A 14,620-nucleotide genomic window follows, 5' to 3' on the forward strand; every position below is an offset into this window, starting at 1 on the left:
AAAGGGCATTTCAAGCAAAATATGCCAGAGCTGAATTTTGTCTTTGGTATAAGCGATTCACCAGGAAGGATTTCGCAACTATCTATAGCTCGTTATTTTGCTGCCATTCCTGCTTTTTGCCAGAGTTCATAAAGCATGCTATCAACGGTGAAACTAGTCCCAAATTTAAATCTACACCTTTTTCCCCCTTCATCACCTTTGTGAGTTATTTCATTAAAGTGAGTGTCCGTAACATGACATCACTCTGAGGGAAAGTCAGACACATTAACTCTAAAACCGACTGCAAGTGTTCAGCACTGTTAATAGTTTTGGGGTGTTTGGGAGATTACGCACACAATAAATCAGCTTTGTCTTTCATGGCAGCTTCCACTAAAAACTGTGTGTTGGCAGTGCCATCAAGTGACGTTTGAATTTTTGTTGGTTGTTTTTCTTCACCGAGCACTTGTCACATTGTAGGAAAAATTCCATAATTGGCACCTCAGTTGCAGAAACAGCTTGTTAGCATTGTTAAAAAAATAATTTGGAAACACCAAGCCGGTGCAGCACAGGGGTTAGCCTCCATTAAAAGAACGGCTCATTTACATTTCGCCTAATGGTGGAAAATGGCTTGACAAATACTGCTGTTATGTGGTTTTATAATGCTGAGCTCAGATACCAAAGGCTGGGTGTATACTGTATTAATAGATTCTAACTCTCTAAAGCATTTTTTGTAATAAAAACAAGTATTACTATGAAAATAATTCCTAGAAAATTACCAGCATCTCTCTCAAATCAGCCATTTTCAGGTAGCCACAACTTTGGCTTTTTCTGAAAATGGATTTGTAAGTTTTGCTGCAGAACCAGAAGGACATAGGAACAATGCTTCAACTACTTTGCTCTCCTTAGACGAGTGATTATGAACTTTAGAAAACAGGGCAAGTTGGCCTCATAGATGGTAATATAACAGCTGACTGAGAGAAGGGTATGGGAGGCAGACGGAGAGAGAAGCAATGAAAAATGTGACAAATTTAAAAAAGGAAAGGCAACATTCCACATCGCTAATGCCCTGATAATTTTCCATAAAGGCAGAGGACAGAAAAACAGAGTAGAAAGAGTGGGACAGAGAGAGCAAGGGATTGAGACAGTGGAAAGGCTATCCAGAAAACGGGAAGAAGACAAGAAAAAGGGAGAAGGAAGTAGATAGATAGATAGATAGATAGATAGAGTAAGGAGAGGATAAATAGTGTGTGGCTAAACACACTGGAAAGCCATCACCAACCAGACTCTGGCCAGTGGCACTCCTGGGAAAAGAGAGGAAGAGCAGAGGAGGAGAAGAGAAAAAGAGCATGTGGAAAGGTAAAGAAGAGGACAGCGAGGGGACACAGGCAGATGTCCAAGCAGCCATACCTGCAGATTCAATTCTGCTCTCTCTCTCTCTCTCTTTTTTTCTCCTTCCTCTCTCTTCCGCTTGCCTTTCCTCTGCTCCTCAAACCCCTCTTGTCCGCCTCATCTTCAACCCCTCTCTGTCTCTGTCTGCTCTGATCTTGGTGCCCCAGAGGAGAAGAAAGAAATCAAGAGAGAGGCAGTGAGATAGAGAGAGAGGTAAAACTAGGATTTAGGCTGATGTAAGCTACAGGTGTAGCCACTGTGGAACTTGCACTTATGCTCGCTGTACTGCTACCTTCATGAAAGACTTTAATGGAAACTTCCAAAATTATCTCACCGTAGCTGCCTGAATGACCAAAAGTATGATAAAACCACCATTTGATATTAAAATATCTCTACAGCGCAGGACAGTTTCACAGTGGAAACTTTGATAATGTTTATTGGTTGGACCTTGGGAGGATTTGAGAGTATAGACTCAAAATATCAACATCTAAATTGCATTTACTCCTAGATATACAAAACATTTATTGGTCACCTTGAGTTATTTTCCAGCATTAAGACACAGAAATGATTATTAGAAATAACCAGTACCACAAAAGTTCCAGCATAAATTGTGTCAATAGCCAATGTTTTGCACCTTTATACCTTTCATTATTTGCCATGATTGTCAATGCCGGTTAAATAACATAGTTTCATTATATAATGTTATATCACATAAATATACATTTATATTTCAGTTTACACATTAATAACACACAGCTTTGATGAATACAAATTTGTCTGTCATAGGTTCTGTGTGTTGTTTTCCGATCATGTGCCATAAGTTCCTCAGACTCTGATCGGAAAGTCACAGAGTCTTTGAACAATGCTGTAAAAAGTCTCTTTTTGTGTTGTAGAAAGGTTCTTCATGGTCTTGATAAGCATGTGAAAGCCCTTTGAAAGTACTGCTAAACTTTTCAGAAGTGTTTCAAACATATTTGAAAACATCCTAAAAAGTAAAAAGGTTCTTGTAAAGTGATATAAAAAGTTTTAAAAAAAAAAGTAGAGGAAATGCTTAGCAAAGTTCCTTGAAAAGTCCTGGAAGCGCTAAAGAAGTCCTTCAAAAGTCTCTGAAATGCATCACAAGTCTTCAAGTTGCAGTAATTCACTGAAGGCGCTGTCAAAGTGACACGCATTTTATCCGTGTGGCTTGTATCCTCTCTGTTAACTTCTGATGGCCGTCTTCCTGTCTCTGTCTTTGTTCTGCGAGAGAGAGAGAGAGAGAAACAACATCTCACATCATCGAGGATTCAACACTGGAATGATTTTAAAGGCTTAGCACAGCTTAGCTTAGCATCGCAACTAGGGACAAGTTGGAAAAGCTAGCGGAAAAGTCAAAGAACAGAAGGTCAGTTCAATTTGCATTACAAATGTATTTCAAAGTTTTTGTCAGGGAGTACAGGTAGGGGACAATTTTCCACCCTTTACTCAAATTTTCAAATATGCTTAACAGGTGAGCAGGACTGTCGATGATCAGCCCTTCATTATAGTGTCATGACAGTCCAGGAAAATATAGTTCATATTGTGGAAACAGATACTGTTTTACTGCAATCACTGGCACAGTCATGAATTTGGTTTCGTACTGTATGTATTTTACCAGGGTGGAAAAATTTGATTACCCTTGACTGCATGCAGTAAACTCACACAAACACATTCTGTACACTAGCATGCCACACTGTACATTACTCGTGGTAGGGGTAGCTCATTTTATTACGGCCTGAAGAGTGACCTCATGAGCTGGTGTGTGACAGCCCGGCATGATGATGTGCTTCTCATTTATCTGTGGTATCAGAAAAGAGAAGCCTTGATTTCCTGGCTGGTGAGGAGACTTTCTCTATCTGGCCAGGAAAATAACATCACATTTTCCCTCCTCACCTAACCTCTGCTCTGCTTACTTCTCAGGCCATCCACCGCTTGCTTTCCAAGCTACAGTCAAGGGACTTTATCGAACACAACACTGAGTGATATGCAACAAACGTCATCCCTGCCTCTCTCATTTCTTTTCAGGGCTGATGTTTGATTAACTCATAGCTGGTGAACGATCTTAGGCTGTTATAACCTAATTTGTGGTCAACAAATATATAAAAAAAAACATCTTTATATTGTTTATGCAAGTGAAAACAGGCAAACTTAATGGTAATAAAGGTACACAAAAGCACTGGGTGAAAATCTCACCAGAGTGTAGGTCAACTCATCTGCACTCCTGTCCTCTCCTGACTTTTCTTTCACCTTCTCATATCGTCTCAGCTAACCCTCTGCCCCCCCGCCTTCCTCTCATCAGCCGAACACCTGTTACACATTTCCTCTCAGACTGTGCACAAGGTGTAGGTGTTTGGAAAAATCCATTTGACTGACATCAACAAAGGTGGGTAGGTGTTTGGAAGGGTATCAGGCGGTAATTAGAGAGTGAGATCATAGGATCTGGACAGGAATCGGTCCTCCGGCTGATTGAGGCGAGTGTGAGGAGACACAGGAGCTATTATTGTCAATACATCTTCCAGCTGGACTGAGAGCAAAGGATCATTATTAGATTGCTATTATCTAGACATGAACCATTACCATTATGTTGTTGGCTGCGTGTGCAGGTAGACGTCTTTTAGCAGTGTTTATAACCACCTTCTTGTTAGGAAGATCTCATTTCTTGTTCCATTTTCGTTGTTTAGTGGTGTGTTTTTTTCCTGGGTGCCAAATGTAGATGAGATGTGGCCCTTGGTTTAAATATGTCTAGCACCGTGACTGTGGCAGAAACAACAACATCTAAAGTTGAATGTTAGATATTGGTAGTGTAGTGTAGGTCATTAGATGTTTATCTACACTCTAAAAGTCAACATTTTTCAACCGTAGTAGTTCACTACTACTAGTAATAATTAATTAATGTTGTCCACTATAGTGTGTTTACACTAGTGTTGTACAAATGTCAAGTGGGAGCCTGTCTCCTAGAAATTACATTCATTAAATATTAATGCAATAGCAAATGAAGTTTAAGAGAAATATGATGCTGGGGATTTAAATTGTGTATCAACATATCTGCCTCTGATACAGAGCGTTCAGTGACAATGTAGTTCATTAGTTTTCCTACAATATCTGCTCATAGCAAATGAAGCATGATTCATCTTTTTTATCGTCACATTCCACAAAGTTCCAGAAAGATGGTGGTTAAATACTGAAAAAAGCCAAAAGTGACTTAAGGCACAAGATAAAACATGTTTACTCCAATAACATTTAATCAAAACCAAAATCCTTTCCTAACATTAACAAATGTGCTTTGTGGCCTGTACTTTACCAAGCGTAGGACTCAGGATGCAAACCCCCGGTCTCTGAGGTCCAGGACACCCGTCCTTCCACCCTCGCTTTTGAATTCCTACATGCACAAAACTGTTGCTCTTTCTTCACCGGAAGAAACATTACCAGGGAACATAATCCAGGCAGCAATTACTGTATGTTTGTTATTAAGAATTGACAAAATAAACAAGTAGCATGTAAGTGTAATTTGTAGGGGACTGGATTGCATATAGCATACTCAATTTATACCACAAGACAACACAAGAGCTTCAAACCACCAATCACAGTAGAGGAAAGGAAAGGTCAACTTAGAGAAGGGTAGTTTCCTTAATATGTTTTTCAATTTTGCCATCTGACTCATATATACTCCTCACAGACACAACACAAACTATAATACCAACAGCTGGATGAGACAAGTGCAGCGATGCGCTCTGGTGTTTCTTGGAAGACACTGTGGAAAAATTGTCTGTATTTCTCAGTGGAAATAAAGAGGAAGTGGGTCCACGAGAAGTATCACTCAAAAACCGTGCGTGACAATTGGATGATTTACTAAATTACATTAAATGACTGTGAAATCACCAGGAATCAGCCCACGTCTCACTGTGAGTGTTCAGCGCTGGTTTAGGAAGCACAGCTGTAGCTGGCGAAGGCGGTTCAGCTGAAGTCTAACTGGTTCAGTCAAAACAGGAGGAGCGGGGCTTTAAGGCTGGCCTGGTAGTCAAAACAATCTCCTGAAGACTAATAGGGCATGATCAGATGGCATATCTGCCCTCTCTCCCTCTCTCTCTCTCTCTCTTTCTTTCTCCAAACACCCACACACACACAAAGACATACCACTGACTTCCCAGGGGGGTGATTTGTCCAACGCTAATATGATTACCTGATGATGTTTACTTTTAGATGCAATGTGATGATATTACTACGGTGGAACAATATTATTGTTTAATCAAGGTGAAAGGAGCCGGTTTTAACTTCAATGTGAAGATAGTAAACACTCTCTTCACGGCATCTTATCAACTCTACAAATTCAAACTTTAAAATAGTTTTTCCGAAACTCAATAAGAGCCGGTACTTTACCTATAACTGTGGATTTTCCGTGCACTCTCTCACTCTCTCTCTTTTCCTGTGTTAAGACGTTCTGTCAAATACAAACATCTAATTTAGTTTCTGGCTGCATGAAGAGAGGAATGACTGGTTGGAAAAAATAATTCCACCTGGGCACTGGCCCGACAATCGTATAAGGAGATTGGTATTCAACCATGAAATGAAAACTGGTAATATTCCTTTAGTTTATCGAGTGAAAATATGTGAATATGCGTCAGTTCCCTCATGTGTCTAACAGAAGCAGTAATTACCCTCATAAATGGTCATCTATTAGAGGATCACAGACTTGCGTTGAAATAGTGCAATGAATAACGCATCAGACTCTTAAATTAAGCTAACTAACACCGAATAAGCCACAGTTTGCCATTATGTGGCTTGGATACATCAGACATGTACTCTGTGTTCACTGTGGTTTGCTAACAAGAATCTTGATGGCTTCTGAAAAACACTTGATTTATCCTACTGTAGATTGCCTAATCAGATGTAATTCGCACCAGCCGGCCACACATGCATTTAATTATTCCCACATTTTAATAATCTGTTATAATGACTCCAGAACAAGGCCGACTTAATTTTCACGAGTCTCAGATGACTTAATTCTGCTACATTAATCATCAACCAGCACTTCATCATCAGCGCTAAGATGTGCACCCAACAACAGCCAATATGCCATTAGCTTCAGTAGACACTGTTTTAAGAAAATGCACAATTTAAATGGCCCAATGTCTGCTTTTCTCTGGGTCCTGGATCTTTTGAAGATTTGTTCTTTGCCTGGCTCAGTTTTGTGTAGTTTGGTTTTAATTTGCTACGTGAGCAACCCTTTCCCTGAAGACCAAATGACAACAGAATGATAGTTTTGCTAATAGATTTTGTTAGTCATCTGACCCGACTTCTTTTGTTGGTGTTAGATTAGGGTTTAACTGCTTCCATCTGTGCTGAAAATATAAAGACACGTCCATGCATGAAGACACACGTCATACATACAGCCATGCTCACACACAGACACACACTGAACGTGAGCAAGAATATATTTGAAAATTGCCTGCAGTATATTAGCTACCTTCAATGCACCTCATTAGCATAGCTTGAAATGAGAAGCAAACAGGCAAAGCTCTCGCTCGTGAGACACAAAACATTAACTCCAAGTTGACACCAGCATTATCAGTAAATGAGGGTAATTTAGTTTTCATCTATGGCCTTGAAACGTCTACCTCATGCACACAAGTGATGTAATGCTTTTTTTCCAGTGAAAACAGACTAATAACCAGATGACTGTAAAAACCGCAGTCATTAGTCTGCTCTTACACCCGTCCTATCCATGCATTTAAGCCCTCTTAAGGTGCACGCTTCATTTGATCTCTATAAAGAAGCAAAGTGTAGTTTCGGCGCAGTCGAAAACCAACTGTCCAAACCGGAGGATAAATAGCTAAGTTGATTATCCCACTGAGTCGTTGGCTATTTCTCTGCCTCTCTTACTCTCTTTCTCCTTCTCTGTTTCCACACTTCCTGCACACCATTAGTTTAGAAAGTGTTGAAAGCACAGTCGTGATCCAGGGCTCCTTAACTGAGTAATCATATATGTGAGGTTTTTTTTTTTTTGGTGTCGAGAAAGAAGCAATGAACTGCCGGCCCGCTGAAAAGACTTGAAAAAAAATAAAGGCAGAAGCAGAATTGAATGCTTTTGATAAAGTCTCTGAGTGTGGTGCACTGTACGCCTGTGTCGTGTGTGCGAGTGAATGCCTGCATGTGTGTGCGTGTATGTGTCATACGTGTGGGCGCGGGTGTGTGTGTGTGTGTGTGTAAGCGGCAAGGGCGTTTTGCAGAGAGCGGTTTCCAGGCTTCTTAAACATCACCATCAAAGCCCAACGTCAATGTGTTTCTAATAGCAGCAGCTGAATTAAACACTGGCTGTACAGGCCTCAGCAGAGGATAAATCATTTACAGAACAATTAGCTCATTTGTTGCTCTGCTCTGCACTGCCAATGACTTCCAGACACAGAGAGCCAGCCAATGTGTGTGTGTAGGTGTGTGTGTGTGTATAGGTGTGTGTGTGTGCTGTATATTTGGATATATGGACGTATTGTCTGTCATTCACATCCATCTTAGAGTAACAAACACACATAGCTCTTTATCACACCCGGTCTTTATCTCTCTCTCACACACAAACATGCTCTTTCACGTTTACTCTCTCACACACAAGCACAGATAAGTTGGTTTCCAATTGCATGGTGCAGATTTAGTGCCACTGTCTTTCCATACGCCCTGCTTTCCAGCCACCCACAAAAATCATCACAAATAAAAGTTTTACAGCAGCCCAGATGTAAATTAGTACTGTGTGTGATATTGGGAGCCGTATACATCATTTGTTATGTTTGTTGTTACACAAAATTTAAACACTTCTTTTTAATTCCAAAGAAATTCCAAATAAATGAGATTCCTTCAAGTTGGAATTAAATCAGAGTTGCGCCTTAAAACGCTTGTAAACTCTTTCACCATCACAAAGGAACAATGGTCTGTTTACAGCAACCACACCATAAGTATTATAGTATTGATATTTTCACCAGATTTTTATTTTGTTTCCAAACATATAAATTGTATTTTAATTCGTCAATTGATCTTCTTTAAATTTTAAATATTGGAAAATGTTTGACCTCGTCATATCCAGCATAAAAGGAAAAAGCTGAGCATGATTGTTGTTACTGGCATATGAATCGCCATTTCTGTTTACGTTTGCCATTGAATTGAATTGACCCGCTCCCTGTTTCGGGCCAAAAGAAATAAGCCACAGTTGCGGAGGAAGCTGTAAAAATCCTTCAAGCGCTAAAACCTTAAAGACAACGAAGTAAACAGATTAGCACATTTTTAAAACGTTTTCTGTTTGCCTTCACCTATAGCACAAAGAAAATATTTTTTTTGCAGATGCTCACCTGGTGTGACACTGGAGATATTACTGGAGATATTAACACCACAGTGATTAAAAAAGCTGCGACCGTGCTGTAGGTTGAGTCCAGGCACCTGACAGTTTCACTGATCAGCAGAAGCACAGAGGCCTAGCACAGGATATCTGCATCAATCAACCAGACAGCGCAGGGATTTAAGCAGCCCTTTGCTCACCTCAATCCTCTATCCTCAGCCCTGTACATCTCATTCACAGATGTAGCTATCAAGAGCGTCCCATTTTTTTTGCTGAATGTATCAAAGACATCAGTTGCGCTCCGGTTTTTGTCCATGCCAAACTGCTGGTGCTTCACCTCAGAACAGATTTTTTAAAAGTCAAAATTTGTCAGTAATGTATGTTGACAGGAAATATCTTGGCTTCTGATCAAAAGATGCTGAGTAGAAATGACCCACAGTATGTGGCTCTGTACCTGACAACTTGAGTGGGGAAAGAATATCTAGAAGTATTGCAGAAGAACAGATTTGCACTACGAATCTGAGCAACAGAGCTATTCAATAAGCTCTCACTAGGAAAGAAAAACAACAATTTCAGGCTCACACATTCTCCTCAAGTAAAACAAAGTGTTGCTGTCCAAAGCAAACCACATAACTCAAAATGTTAGTTTTTAATTTTTGTTTATTCGTATGTGGGCTGAATGTTTTTCCCCAACTTCTGAAAGATAAATAAACCATTAAAAAGCCATTTCATTAGCTGAAAAATGCATCGTCACAAAGCTGACAACAGATACACGGTTTTCACAGGACAGCAATGAGAATCGTTTTTTAATCAATTTCAATCTCACTGTCACTTTCTGGGAAATCACCCCACCATAACAAGAAGTTATAAAGAATAAATCATCCTTCACCTGTATAAAATTCATCTTAAATCTTTCTGAATCGAGTGCATAAAGTCACATGGATAATGAAATCACATCAGTATTCCACTGAATATGTAACAGTTTAGCCCTCTCTGTGCAGTAGTCATTACTAACAAGACTGTTTGTTTTGAAACAGTTATACTGTATACACACATAATAAGAGGAAATGAGCGTATACTTTTCTCACTTTCACCCTCTCCCACATTGGAAATAAGCGTAATTGAAGTGGCCGCTCTCAGCAGACCTGACAGCTGTGATGAACCTCAATGACCATAAAAACATACAAAGAGAGCACTCGGGACACAAGTATCATTTTACCTTCACAATTGTTTCCTCTCTGTAATCACCAGCACTAACTCTGCCCTTTAGCCCACTTATACGCACTGTATAGCCACTTTTCCGGGGAAAATGAAATTCTCTCAGGTTCTGCCAATCAGGGTTAACCACGTTTACGCCAGGTGAGCCTGAGGTATCCCTGATATATACACATATGATTCCACTAACAAATATTACCTGTATATTGAAAACCTGATACAACACCGTTGTACTGGGCGACATGTTTCTTCAATGCCATTGTACATGGGCAAATGTGTATTAATCCTTATACTGCTCCTGTTTAGCTAAAAACTACAGTGCCCAGCTGTTTAGCAATTTATTGAGCCATTTCAAAATGAAACTACATATTTGTAAGCTGTTAACAATTTGACTTTTACTTTAACTGGAACCTAGAAGGGAGGATTGTTTTGTGTGATACAGAATTTGAAAGAAGTACATATGGGACATCTTCTTTATGAGGACTTTATCCTTCTTTTGTGCAAACCACATCTAAGTTAAAACTTTAAAATCTTTCCCTAGCTCATCTTCTTTTTCCTCATGTGTGATTGGTGTAGAGTGTAGAGATCCCGTCAATATGGAAATCAATCAAGGGATAATTTAGAGATAATCGCTTTCAGCTGGGTACACCTAATCAGATGAAAACAGTAAAGTTCAGCATACATCATACACAACAGAGTGTGAACTGTTATGGAGCTAATGGGAAACAGCAGAATGTGACTGACATCAATTAGGAGAGGCTTAGTCAAAGTGTCCACATTTGAAGGGTTTGACATGAGAAAGTTTTAAAATTGTTTTCTACCCAGCATGCATTTACAGGTCAGTCATGTGTCTGCAGCAAAGAGTTGACAGCAGCAGATAGTATTACACAGCTCCTACTGACAGCTCTGACCTCCACCAAGCTGATCGATATGCAGAGAGCTGGGGGGTATGAGGGAAGCTTAGGGGAAAGGTCTGAAGAGGAAAAAGTGAAACAGAATGAGATGAGTGTGAGAGTAAATGAGGAAGGAGAATAAAAATGAAGAACTCATGGTGGGAGCACTCAAGCAAAAAAGCAAAGGCGACAGAGGAGACAGAATGGCTAGTTATCTCCCAGCCGAGGGTGTCTGGGTTTCAGACACAGAGGACGTCTAAGCTTTCACTCACAAAGGTTCAGAGGGGAGGCAGGAGGTAGGGGGGAGACACACACTGCTGAGACTCCGGTTATCCCCCAGCTAAAGGGTCTCTGGGTTTAGACACTGAGGAGGGTATTAGCTTTCACATACTGCTGGGGTAACGGGGGAGTCTGCCAGATGTCAGCTCCTTACCCATAAATCCTGCTAAATGGGCAACGGCTAGGATAGAGGGAGAAAAGTTGAGTGGACGTCACCCCTCTATCATCTTCTGTACAGGCTGGTGGTGTTTGTTGAAGTCGGAGCTGGACTCATAAATTTGGTATCAGTCAGCTGATAGGATTTCTTCATTCCCTGTTATTTCTCATCGGACTGACGACTTTCTCATGCTGAGAGTGTTCTTGATTATTTGTGTTTCCTGTATTGAATCAATCAAATGTGAGTTGAACTTCGCACCGGATGACGTTCTCCTTTTCTGTATCTCTATTAAGGTGTGTCGACCGAAACAAAGAGAAATTTGACTTTAGCTTTTGTCATGTATTTTAGATTTGTTGTTTGTTTGTTTTGTTCTGAATGTATGTTTTTCCCGAGTTGTTAAGCTCTGTATAAACTGTGAATAAAATGTTTTTAACACTTGTGTGAGTGAGTTAAATGTATAAAAGTTGTGTATAAGAGTCACCAATCTTTGTATCTCAGGTCAGTTCTTCAAACCGTCTCATATTCAGGCTGACGTCAATACATTCTTTTAATTATACACATGGTTTTGGATGGATTTCATGGGCTCCTGGTCATAAATCTCACTCGCTTCATAAATACCCTTGTAAACTTCAAATATATATTTTTTTTAAAAGAAAGAAGAAACCACCACAGTTGGGGTTAGACGGTTTTTACGCAACGGTTGTGCACGTCTTGTCTGTGTTATGGTAAAAAAAGGGCTACGTGCCGTTTGACCCATAACTTTTCTCAGCCCTCTCTCAGTTCCTCTGACACAAAAACAACCACTTCTATTCACTGTAACGTCCAGTGAGTTTCAGAAAGCACCTTGAACTTCTGAGCCACCTGCTTGAGTAAAACTAACCCCCAACAGAACAATAATACACAGTCCTTTACCCTAAAAGAGGATTTTAAAGAGGTTCAGCTTTTAATGTCCCTCAGGGCCAATCAGGTTTATAGGCACAGTCACTGATCTCAGGTCAGCTTTAAACACCAAACTGACCCTAAAACTTCACAGTTTCCCCAAAGAAGCCTCACTCTATAGTTTGATCATTTTTTTCTAAATATAAACATGCAACTTTTATTATATTTTTAATTCTGGAAATTTTAAATGCTCTGGTTATATTTGAAAAGTAGTAGTTATTTAAGTACTTTTAGCGTAAAATAGCTAATAACACTGTTTTGTTGGAGAACTTACTATGTAAAGCATTTTTGTTTCAGTTGACTTGGACTTTCTTGCTTGTCGATTTATAATTTCTGTCTGCTCACCAATTTCCTCTGGTTGCTGAGGCAGAAAGTACAGATGTGCTTTGGCTGAGCTGATTGGTCAGATCCTCGAGTGGGGGAGGAGTTAACGTGGAAGAACGGTGGCGAGGGAGTGTGGCACGGCTGTCCGTCATGAAGCCCCTCTCCCAGGAGCAAGACGTTCCCCAGGTGACTGATGTAGCTGCTGGCCAAACGTAGCGTCTCGATCTTCGACAGCTTCCTAATCATCAAGTCAGAGCGAGATTTATGGTATCAATCAAAACATTTAAAAACTGTACAATAATTTTAGAGAATGTATTGTTCATGCATTTAACCCCTATCAAAACTTGTCCACTTCCTGGGCACTAACTCTTTGACACATCAGTTATAGGAAATATCTACTCATAACTAAAAAATGTAGTCCATTATATTTTTAGGAACCTATTTGTTCATTTGTGACTAAATGTCATGACCCAATTTGAATCATGTTGCTCTGTACCTGTCTGCTGGCTCAGTGGGGATGAGCGTGCGCAGGGCTGTGAATGCTGTGTTGACAGAATTGGTGCGATCTCGCTCCCGTGCGTTGGCTGCGGTCCTCTGACGACCCTCCCCAGAAGGAGAAGACTCCGGGGGGCCAAGCCTTCCCGTCATGGCCCCTATATCTACCCCTCCGCACCCTCCTCCCCCGCACAGCTTCCTCTTCCTGTTCACCTTGATGTGAAAGGCAGATGGCGATGAGGAGGACAGGCGGAAGGCAGCAGAGCTGGTGGAGTTGGTGGTGCGCTCGTCGGAGCCCGAGCCCTCGCTTCCGTTCTCATCATCGTCTTCGGAGAGCAGGGCGATGTCGCCGTACAAGAAGCGGCCTGCGGGAGGCCCCGTGCGCAGCATGGCGAATGTCATCTTCTGAGCAACAACGCTCTGACAGCTACTGGTCAATCCTCGTGAGATTTCCACTTGCTGTGGTTCAACTTGTAACCTTTGCAAGCTTGTTATAGCAAGTTGCAAATTTTCTGGTGATGCTGCTGATTAAAGGCGTCCGCCCCTTGAACTGTTACTTCATGCCCAACTTCTCTTGAAGTTTGTTAAAGCAGGTCAGTCAGATGTAGCCCTTATGATGCTAAGTTGATCCTTAGTGGTCAAGAGCAACTTGACGTCAGAGCTGCTGTGTCACAGGTGGATGCAGGTTCCAGGCCCCTAAAGTTGTTCTCTCTTGGTTTTTACAAAAACACTTCACATCCCAAAGGTCAGTTCTTCTTGCAGTTAATCCTTTGGATGAAAGCCAAATTTAAAATGACATGTTGAAGTCAAATTGCTGTTGATTTATCCTCCTCCCTTTTTCTACTCTAAATCTCTTTCTTGGTCCTTTGTTTCTATATTTGTCTGTTTCAATCCCAATAGCAAAAACTACTCCCAGTCTGTGACAGCAGTTTAACTCACTCTTCCTCTCTAGCGGTCTCTCTCTCAGCTTCTCTTTATGTCCCTCTTTCTCTGCCTCTTTGCTCCACGTGTGCCTGCTGTCTGAATGTTTCCGTCTGCCTCTGGTCTTATAGCCTGTGGGAGGGCCGGAGGACTCCTCTGCTCCACCCTCTGAGCGGCGAAGGTCCCTGGGCTGCTGTCTAGAAGCAGGCCAGAGAGACCGGAGGCAAGAGGCAAACCATCAGCGAGAGTTTGTTTTGGCTGCACGCTAGTGCGTTTAGGGGGGAAATCCACCCTAAAACAGAACCTGCATCACCCTCATTTGCTGGGTGGGTTTGGTGACCTTAGAGACCACAAAGGCCTCTGAAACACATTCCTTTCAATATAAATACTCTGTACATATTTAATTTCTTGGATGGTGGAAATGAAACAGAGATAACTTGTTGTCATCTAACAGGAGTAATAAAGATCTTGGACAGTGCAATCAAATATCAAATGTCTGAGACAAAACATATTCTAAATCTGTTTAAGATTACATTTTTACATTGTTGCTTCAAAGACACGACCAAACTCTGTGAACCCAAAGTTATTTAACTTTGCCAGAGGCCAAATCTTCACGTAACAAAGAACTTGATCAGATTATTTAACACAGTTTCACAATCTTCTGTAATAATTTGTTTTCAGGTTTTGACATGG

The 14,620-nt window shown here is 40.8% G+C and overlaps 1 protein-coding gene across 1 annotated transcript; it reads right to left on the minus strand.

The window, feature by feature from the left end:
* Positions 1-1,787: 1,787 nt before the first annotated feature.
* LOC119897952 (basic helix-loop-helix transcription factor scleraxis-like) lies at positions 1,788-14,275 on the minus strand. The gene is made up of 3 exons (XM_038712010.1): positions 13,008-14,275; positions 12,533-12,749; positions 1,788-2,607 (listed from the first exon to the last, which is right to left on the minus strand). The coding sequence occupies exons 1-3, from the start codon at positions 13,406-13,408 to the stop codon at positions 2,569-2,571; spliced, it is 657 nt and encodes a 218-aa protein (XP_038567938.1). The 5' UTR covers positions 13,409-14,275; the 3' UTR covers positions 1,788-2,568.
* Positions 14,276-14,620: the final 345 nt, after the last annotated feature.

This window comes from Micropterus salmoides, unplaced genomic scaffold (genome assembly GCF_014851395.1).
Source record: "Micropterus salmoides isolate LMB-PRFRI ecotype aquatic unplaced genomic scaffold, ASM1485139v1 Ms_hic_scaffold_11, whole genome shotgun sequence".
Classification (NCBI taxonomy): Eukaryota; Metazoa; Chordata; class Actinopteri; order Centrarchiformes; family Centrarchidae; genus Micropterus; species Micropterus salmoides.

Bases quoted from the DNA above. Each gene is read 5' to 3' on its own strand.
- LOC119897952 (XM_038712010.1), bottom strand. From the start codon at position 13,408: ATGACATTCGCCATGCTGCGCACGGGGCCTCCCGCAGGCCGCTTCTTG. The intron at 12,750-13,007 runs GTACAGAGCAAC...CTTGATGATTAG, and splicing joins CCCACTGAGCCAGCAGACAG to GAAGCTGTCGAAGATCGAGA. The intron at 2,608-12,532 runs GTGAGCAGACAG...TCTCTCTCGCAG, and splicing joins TCAGCAACCAGAGGAAATTG to AACAAAGACAGAGACAGGAA.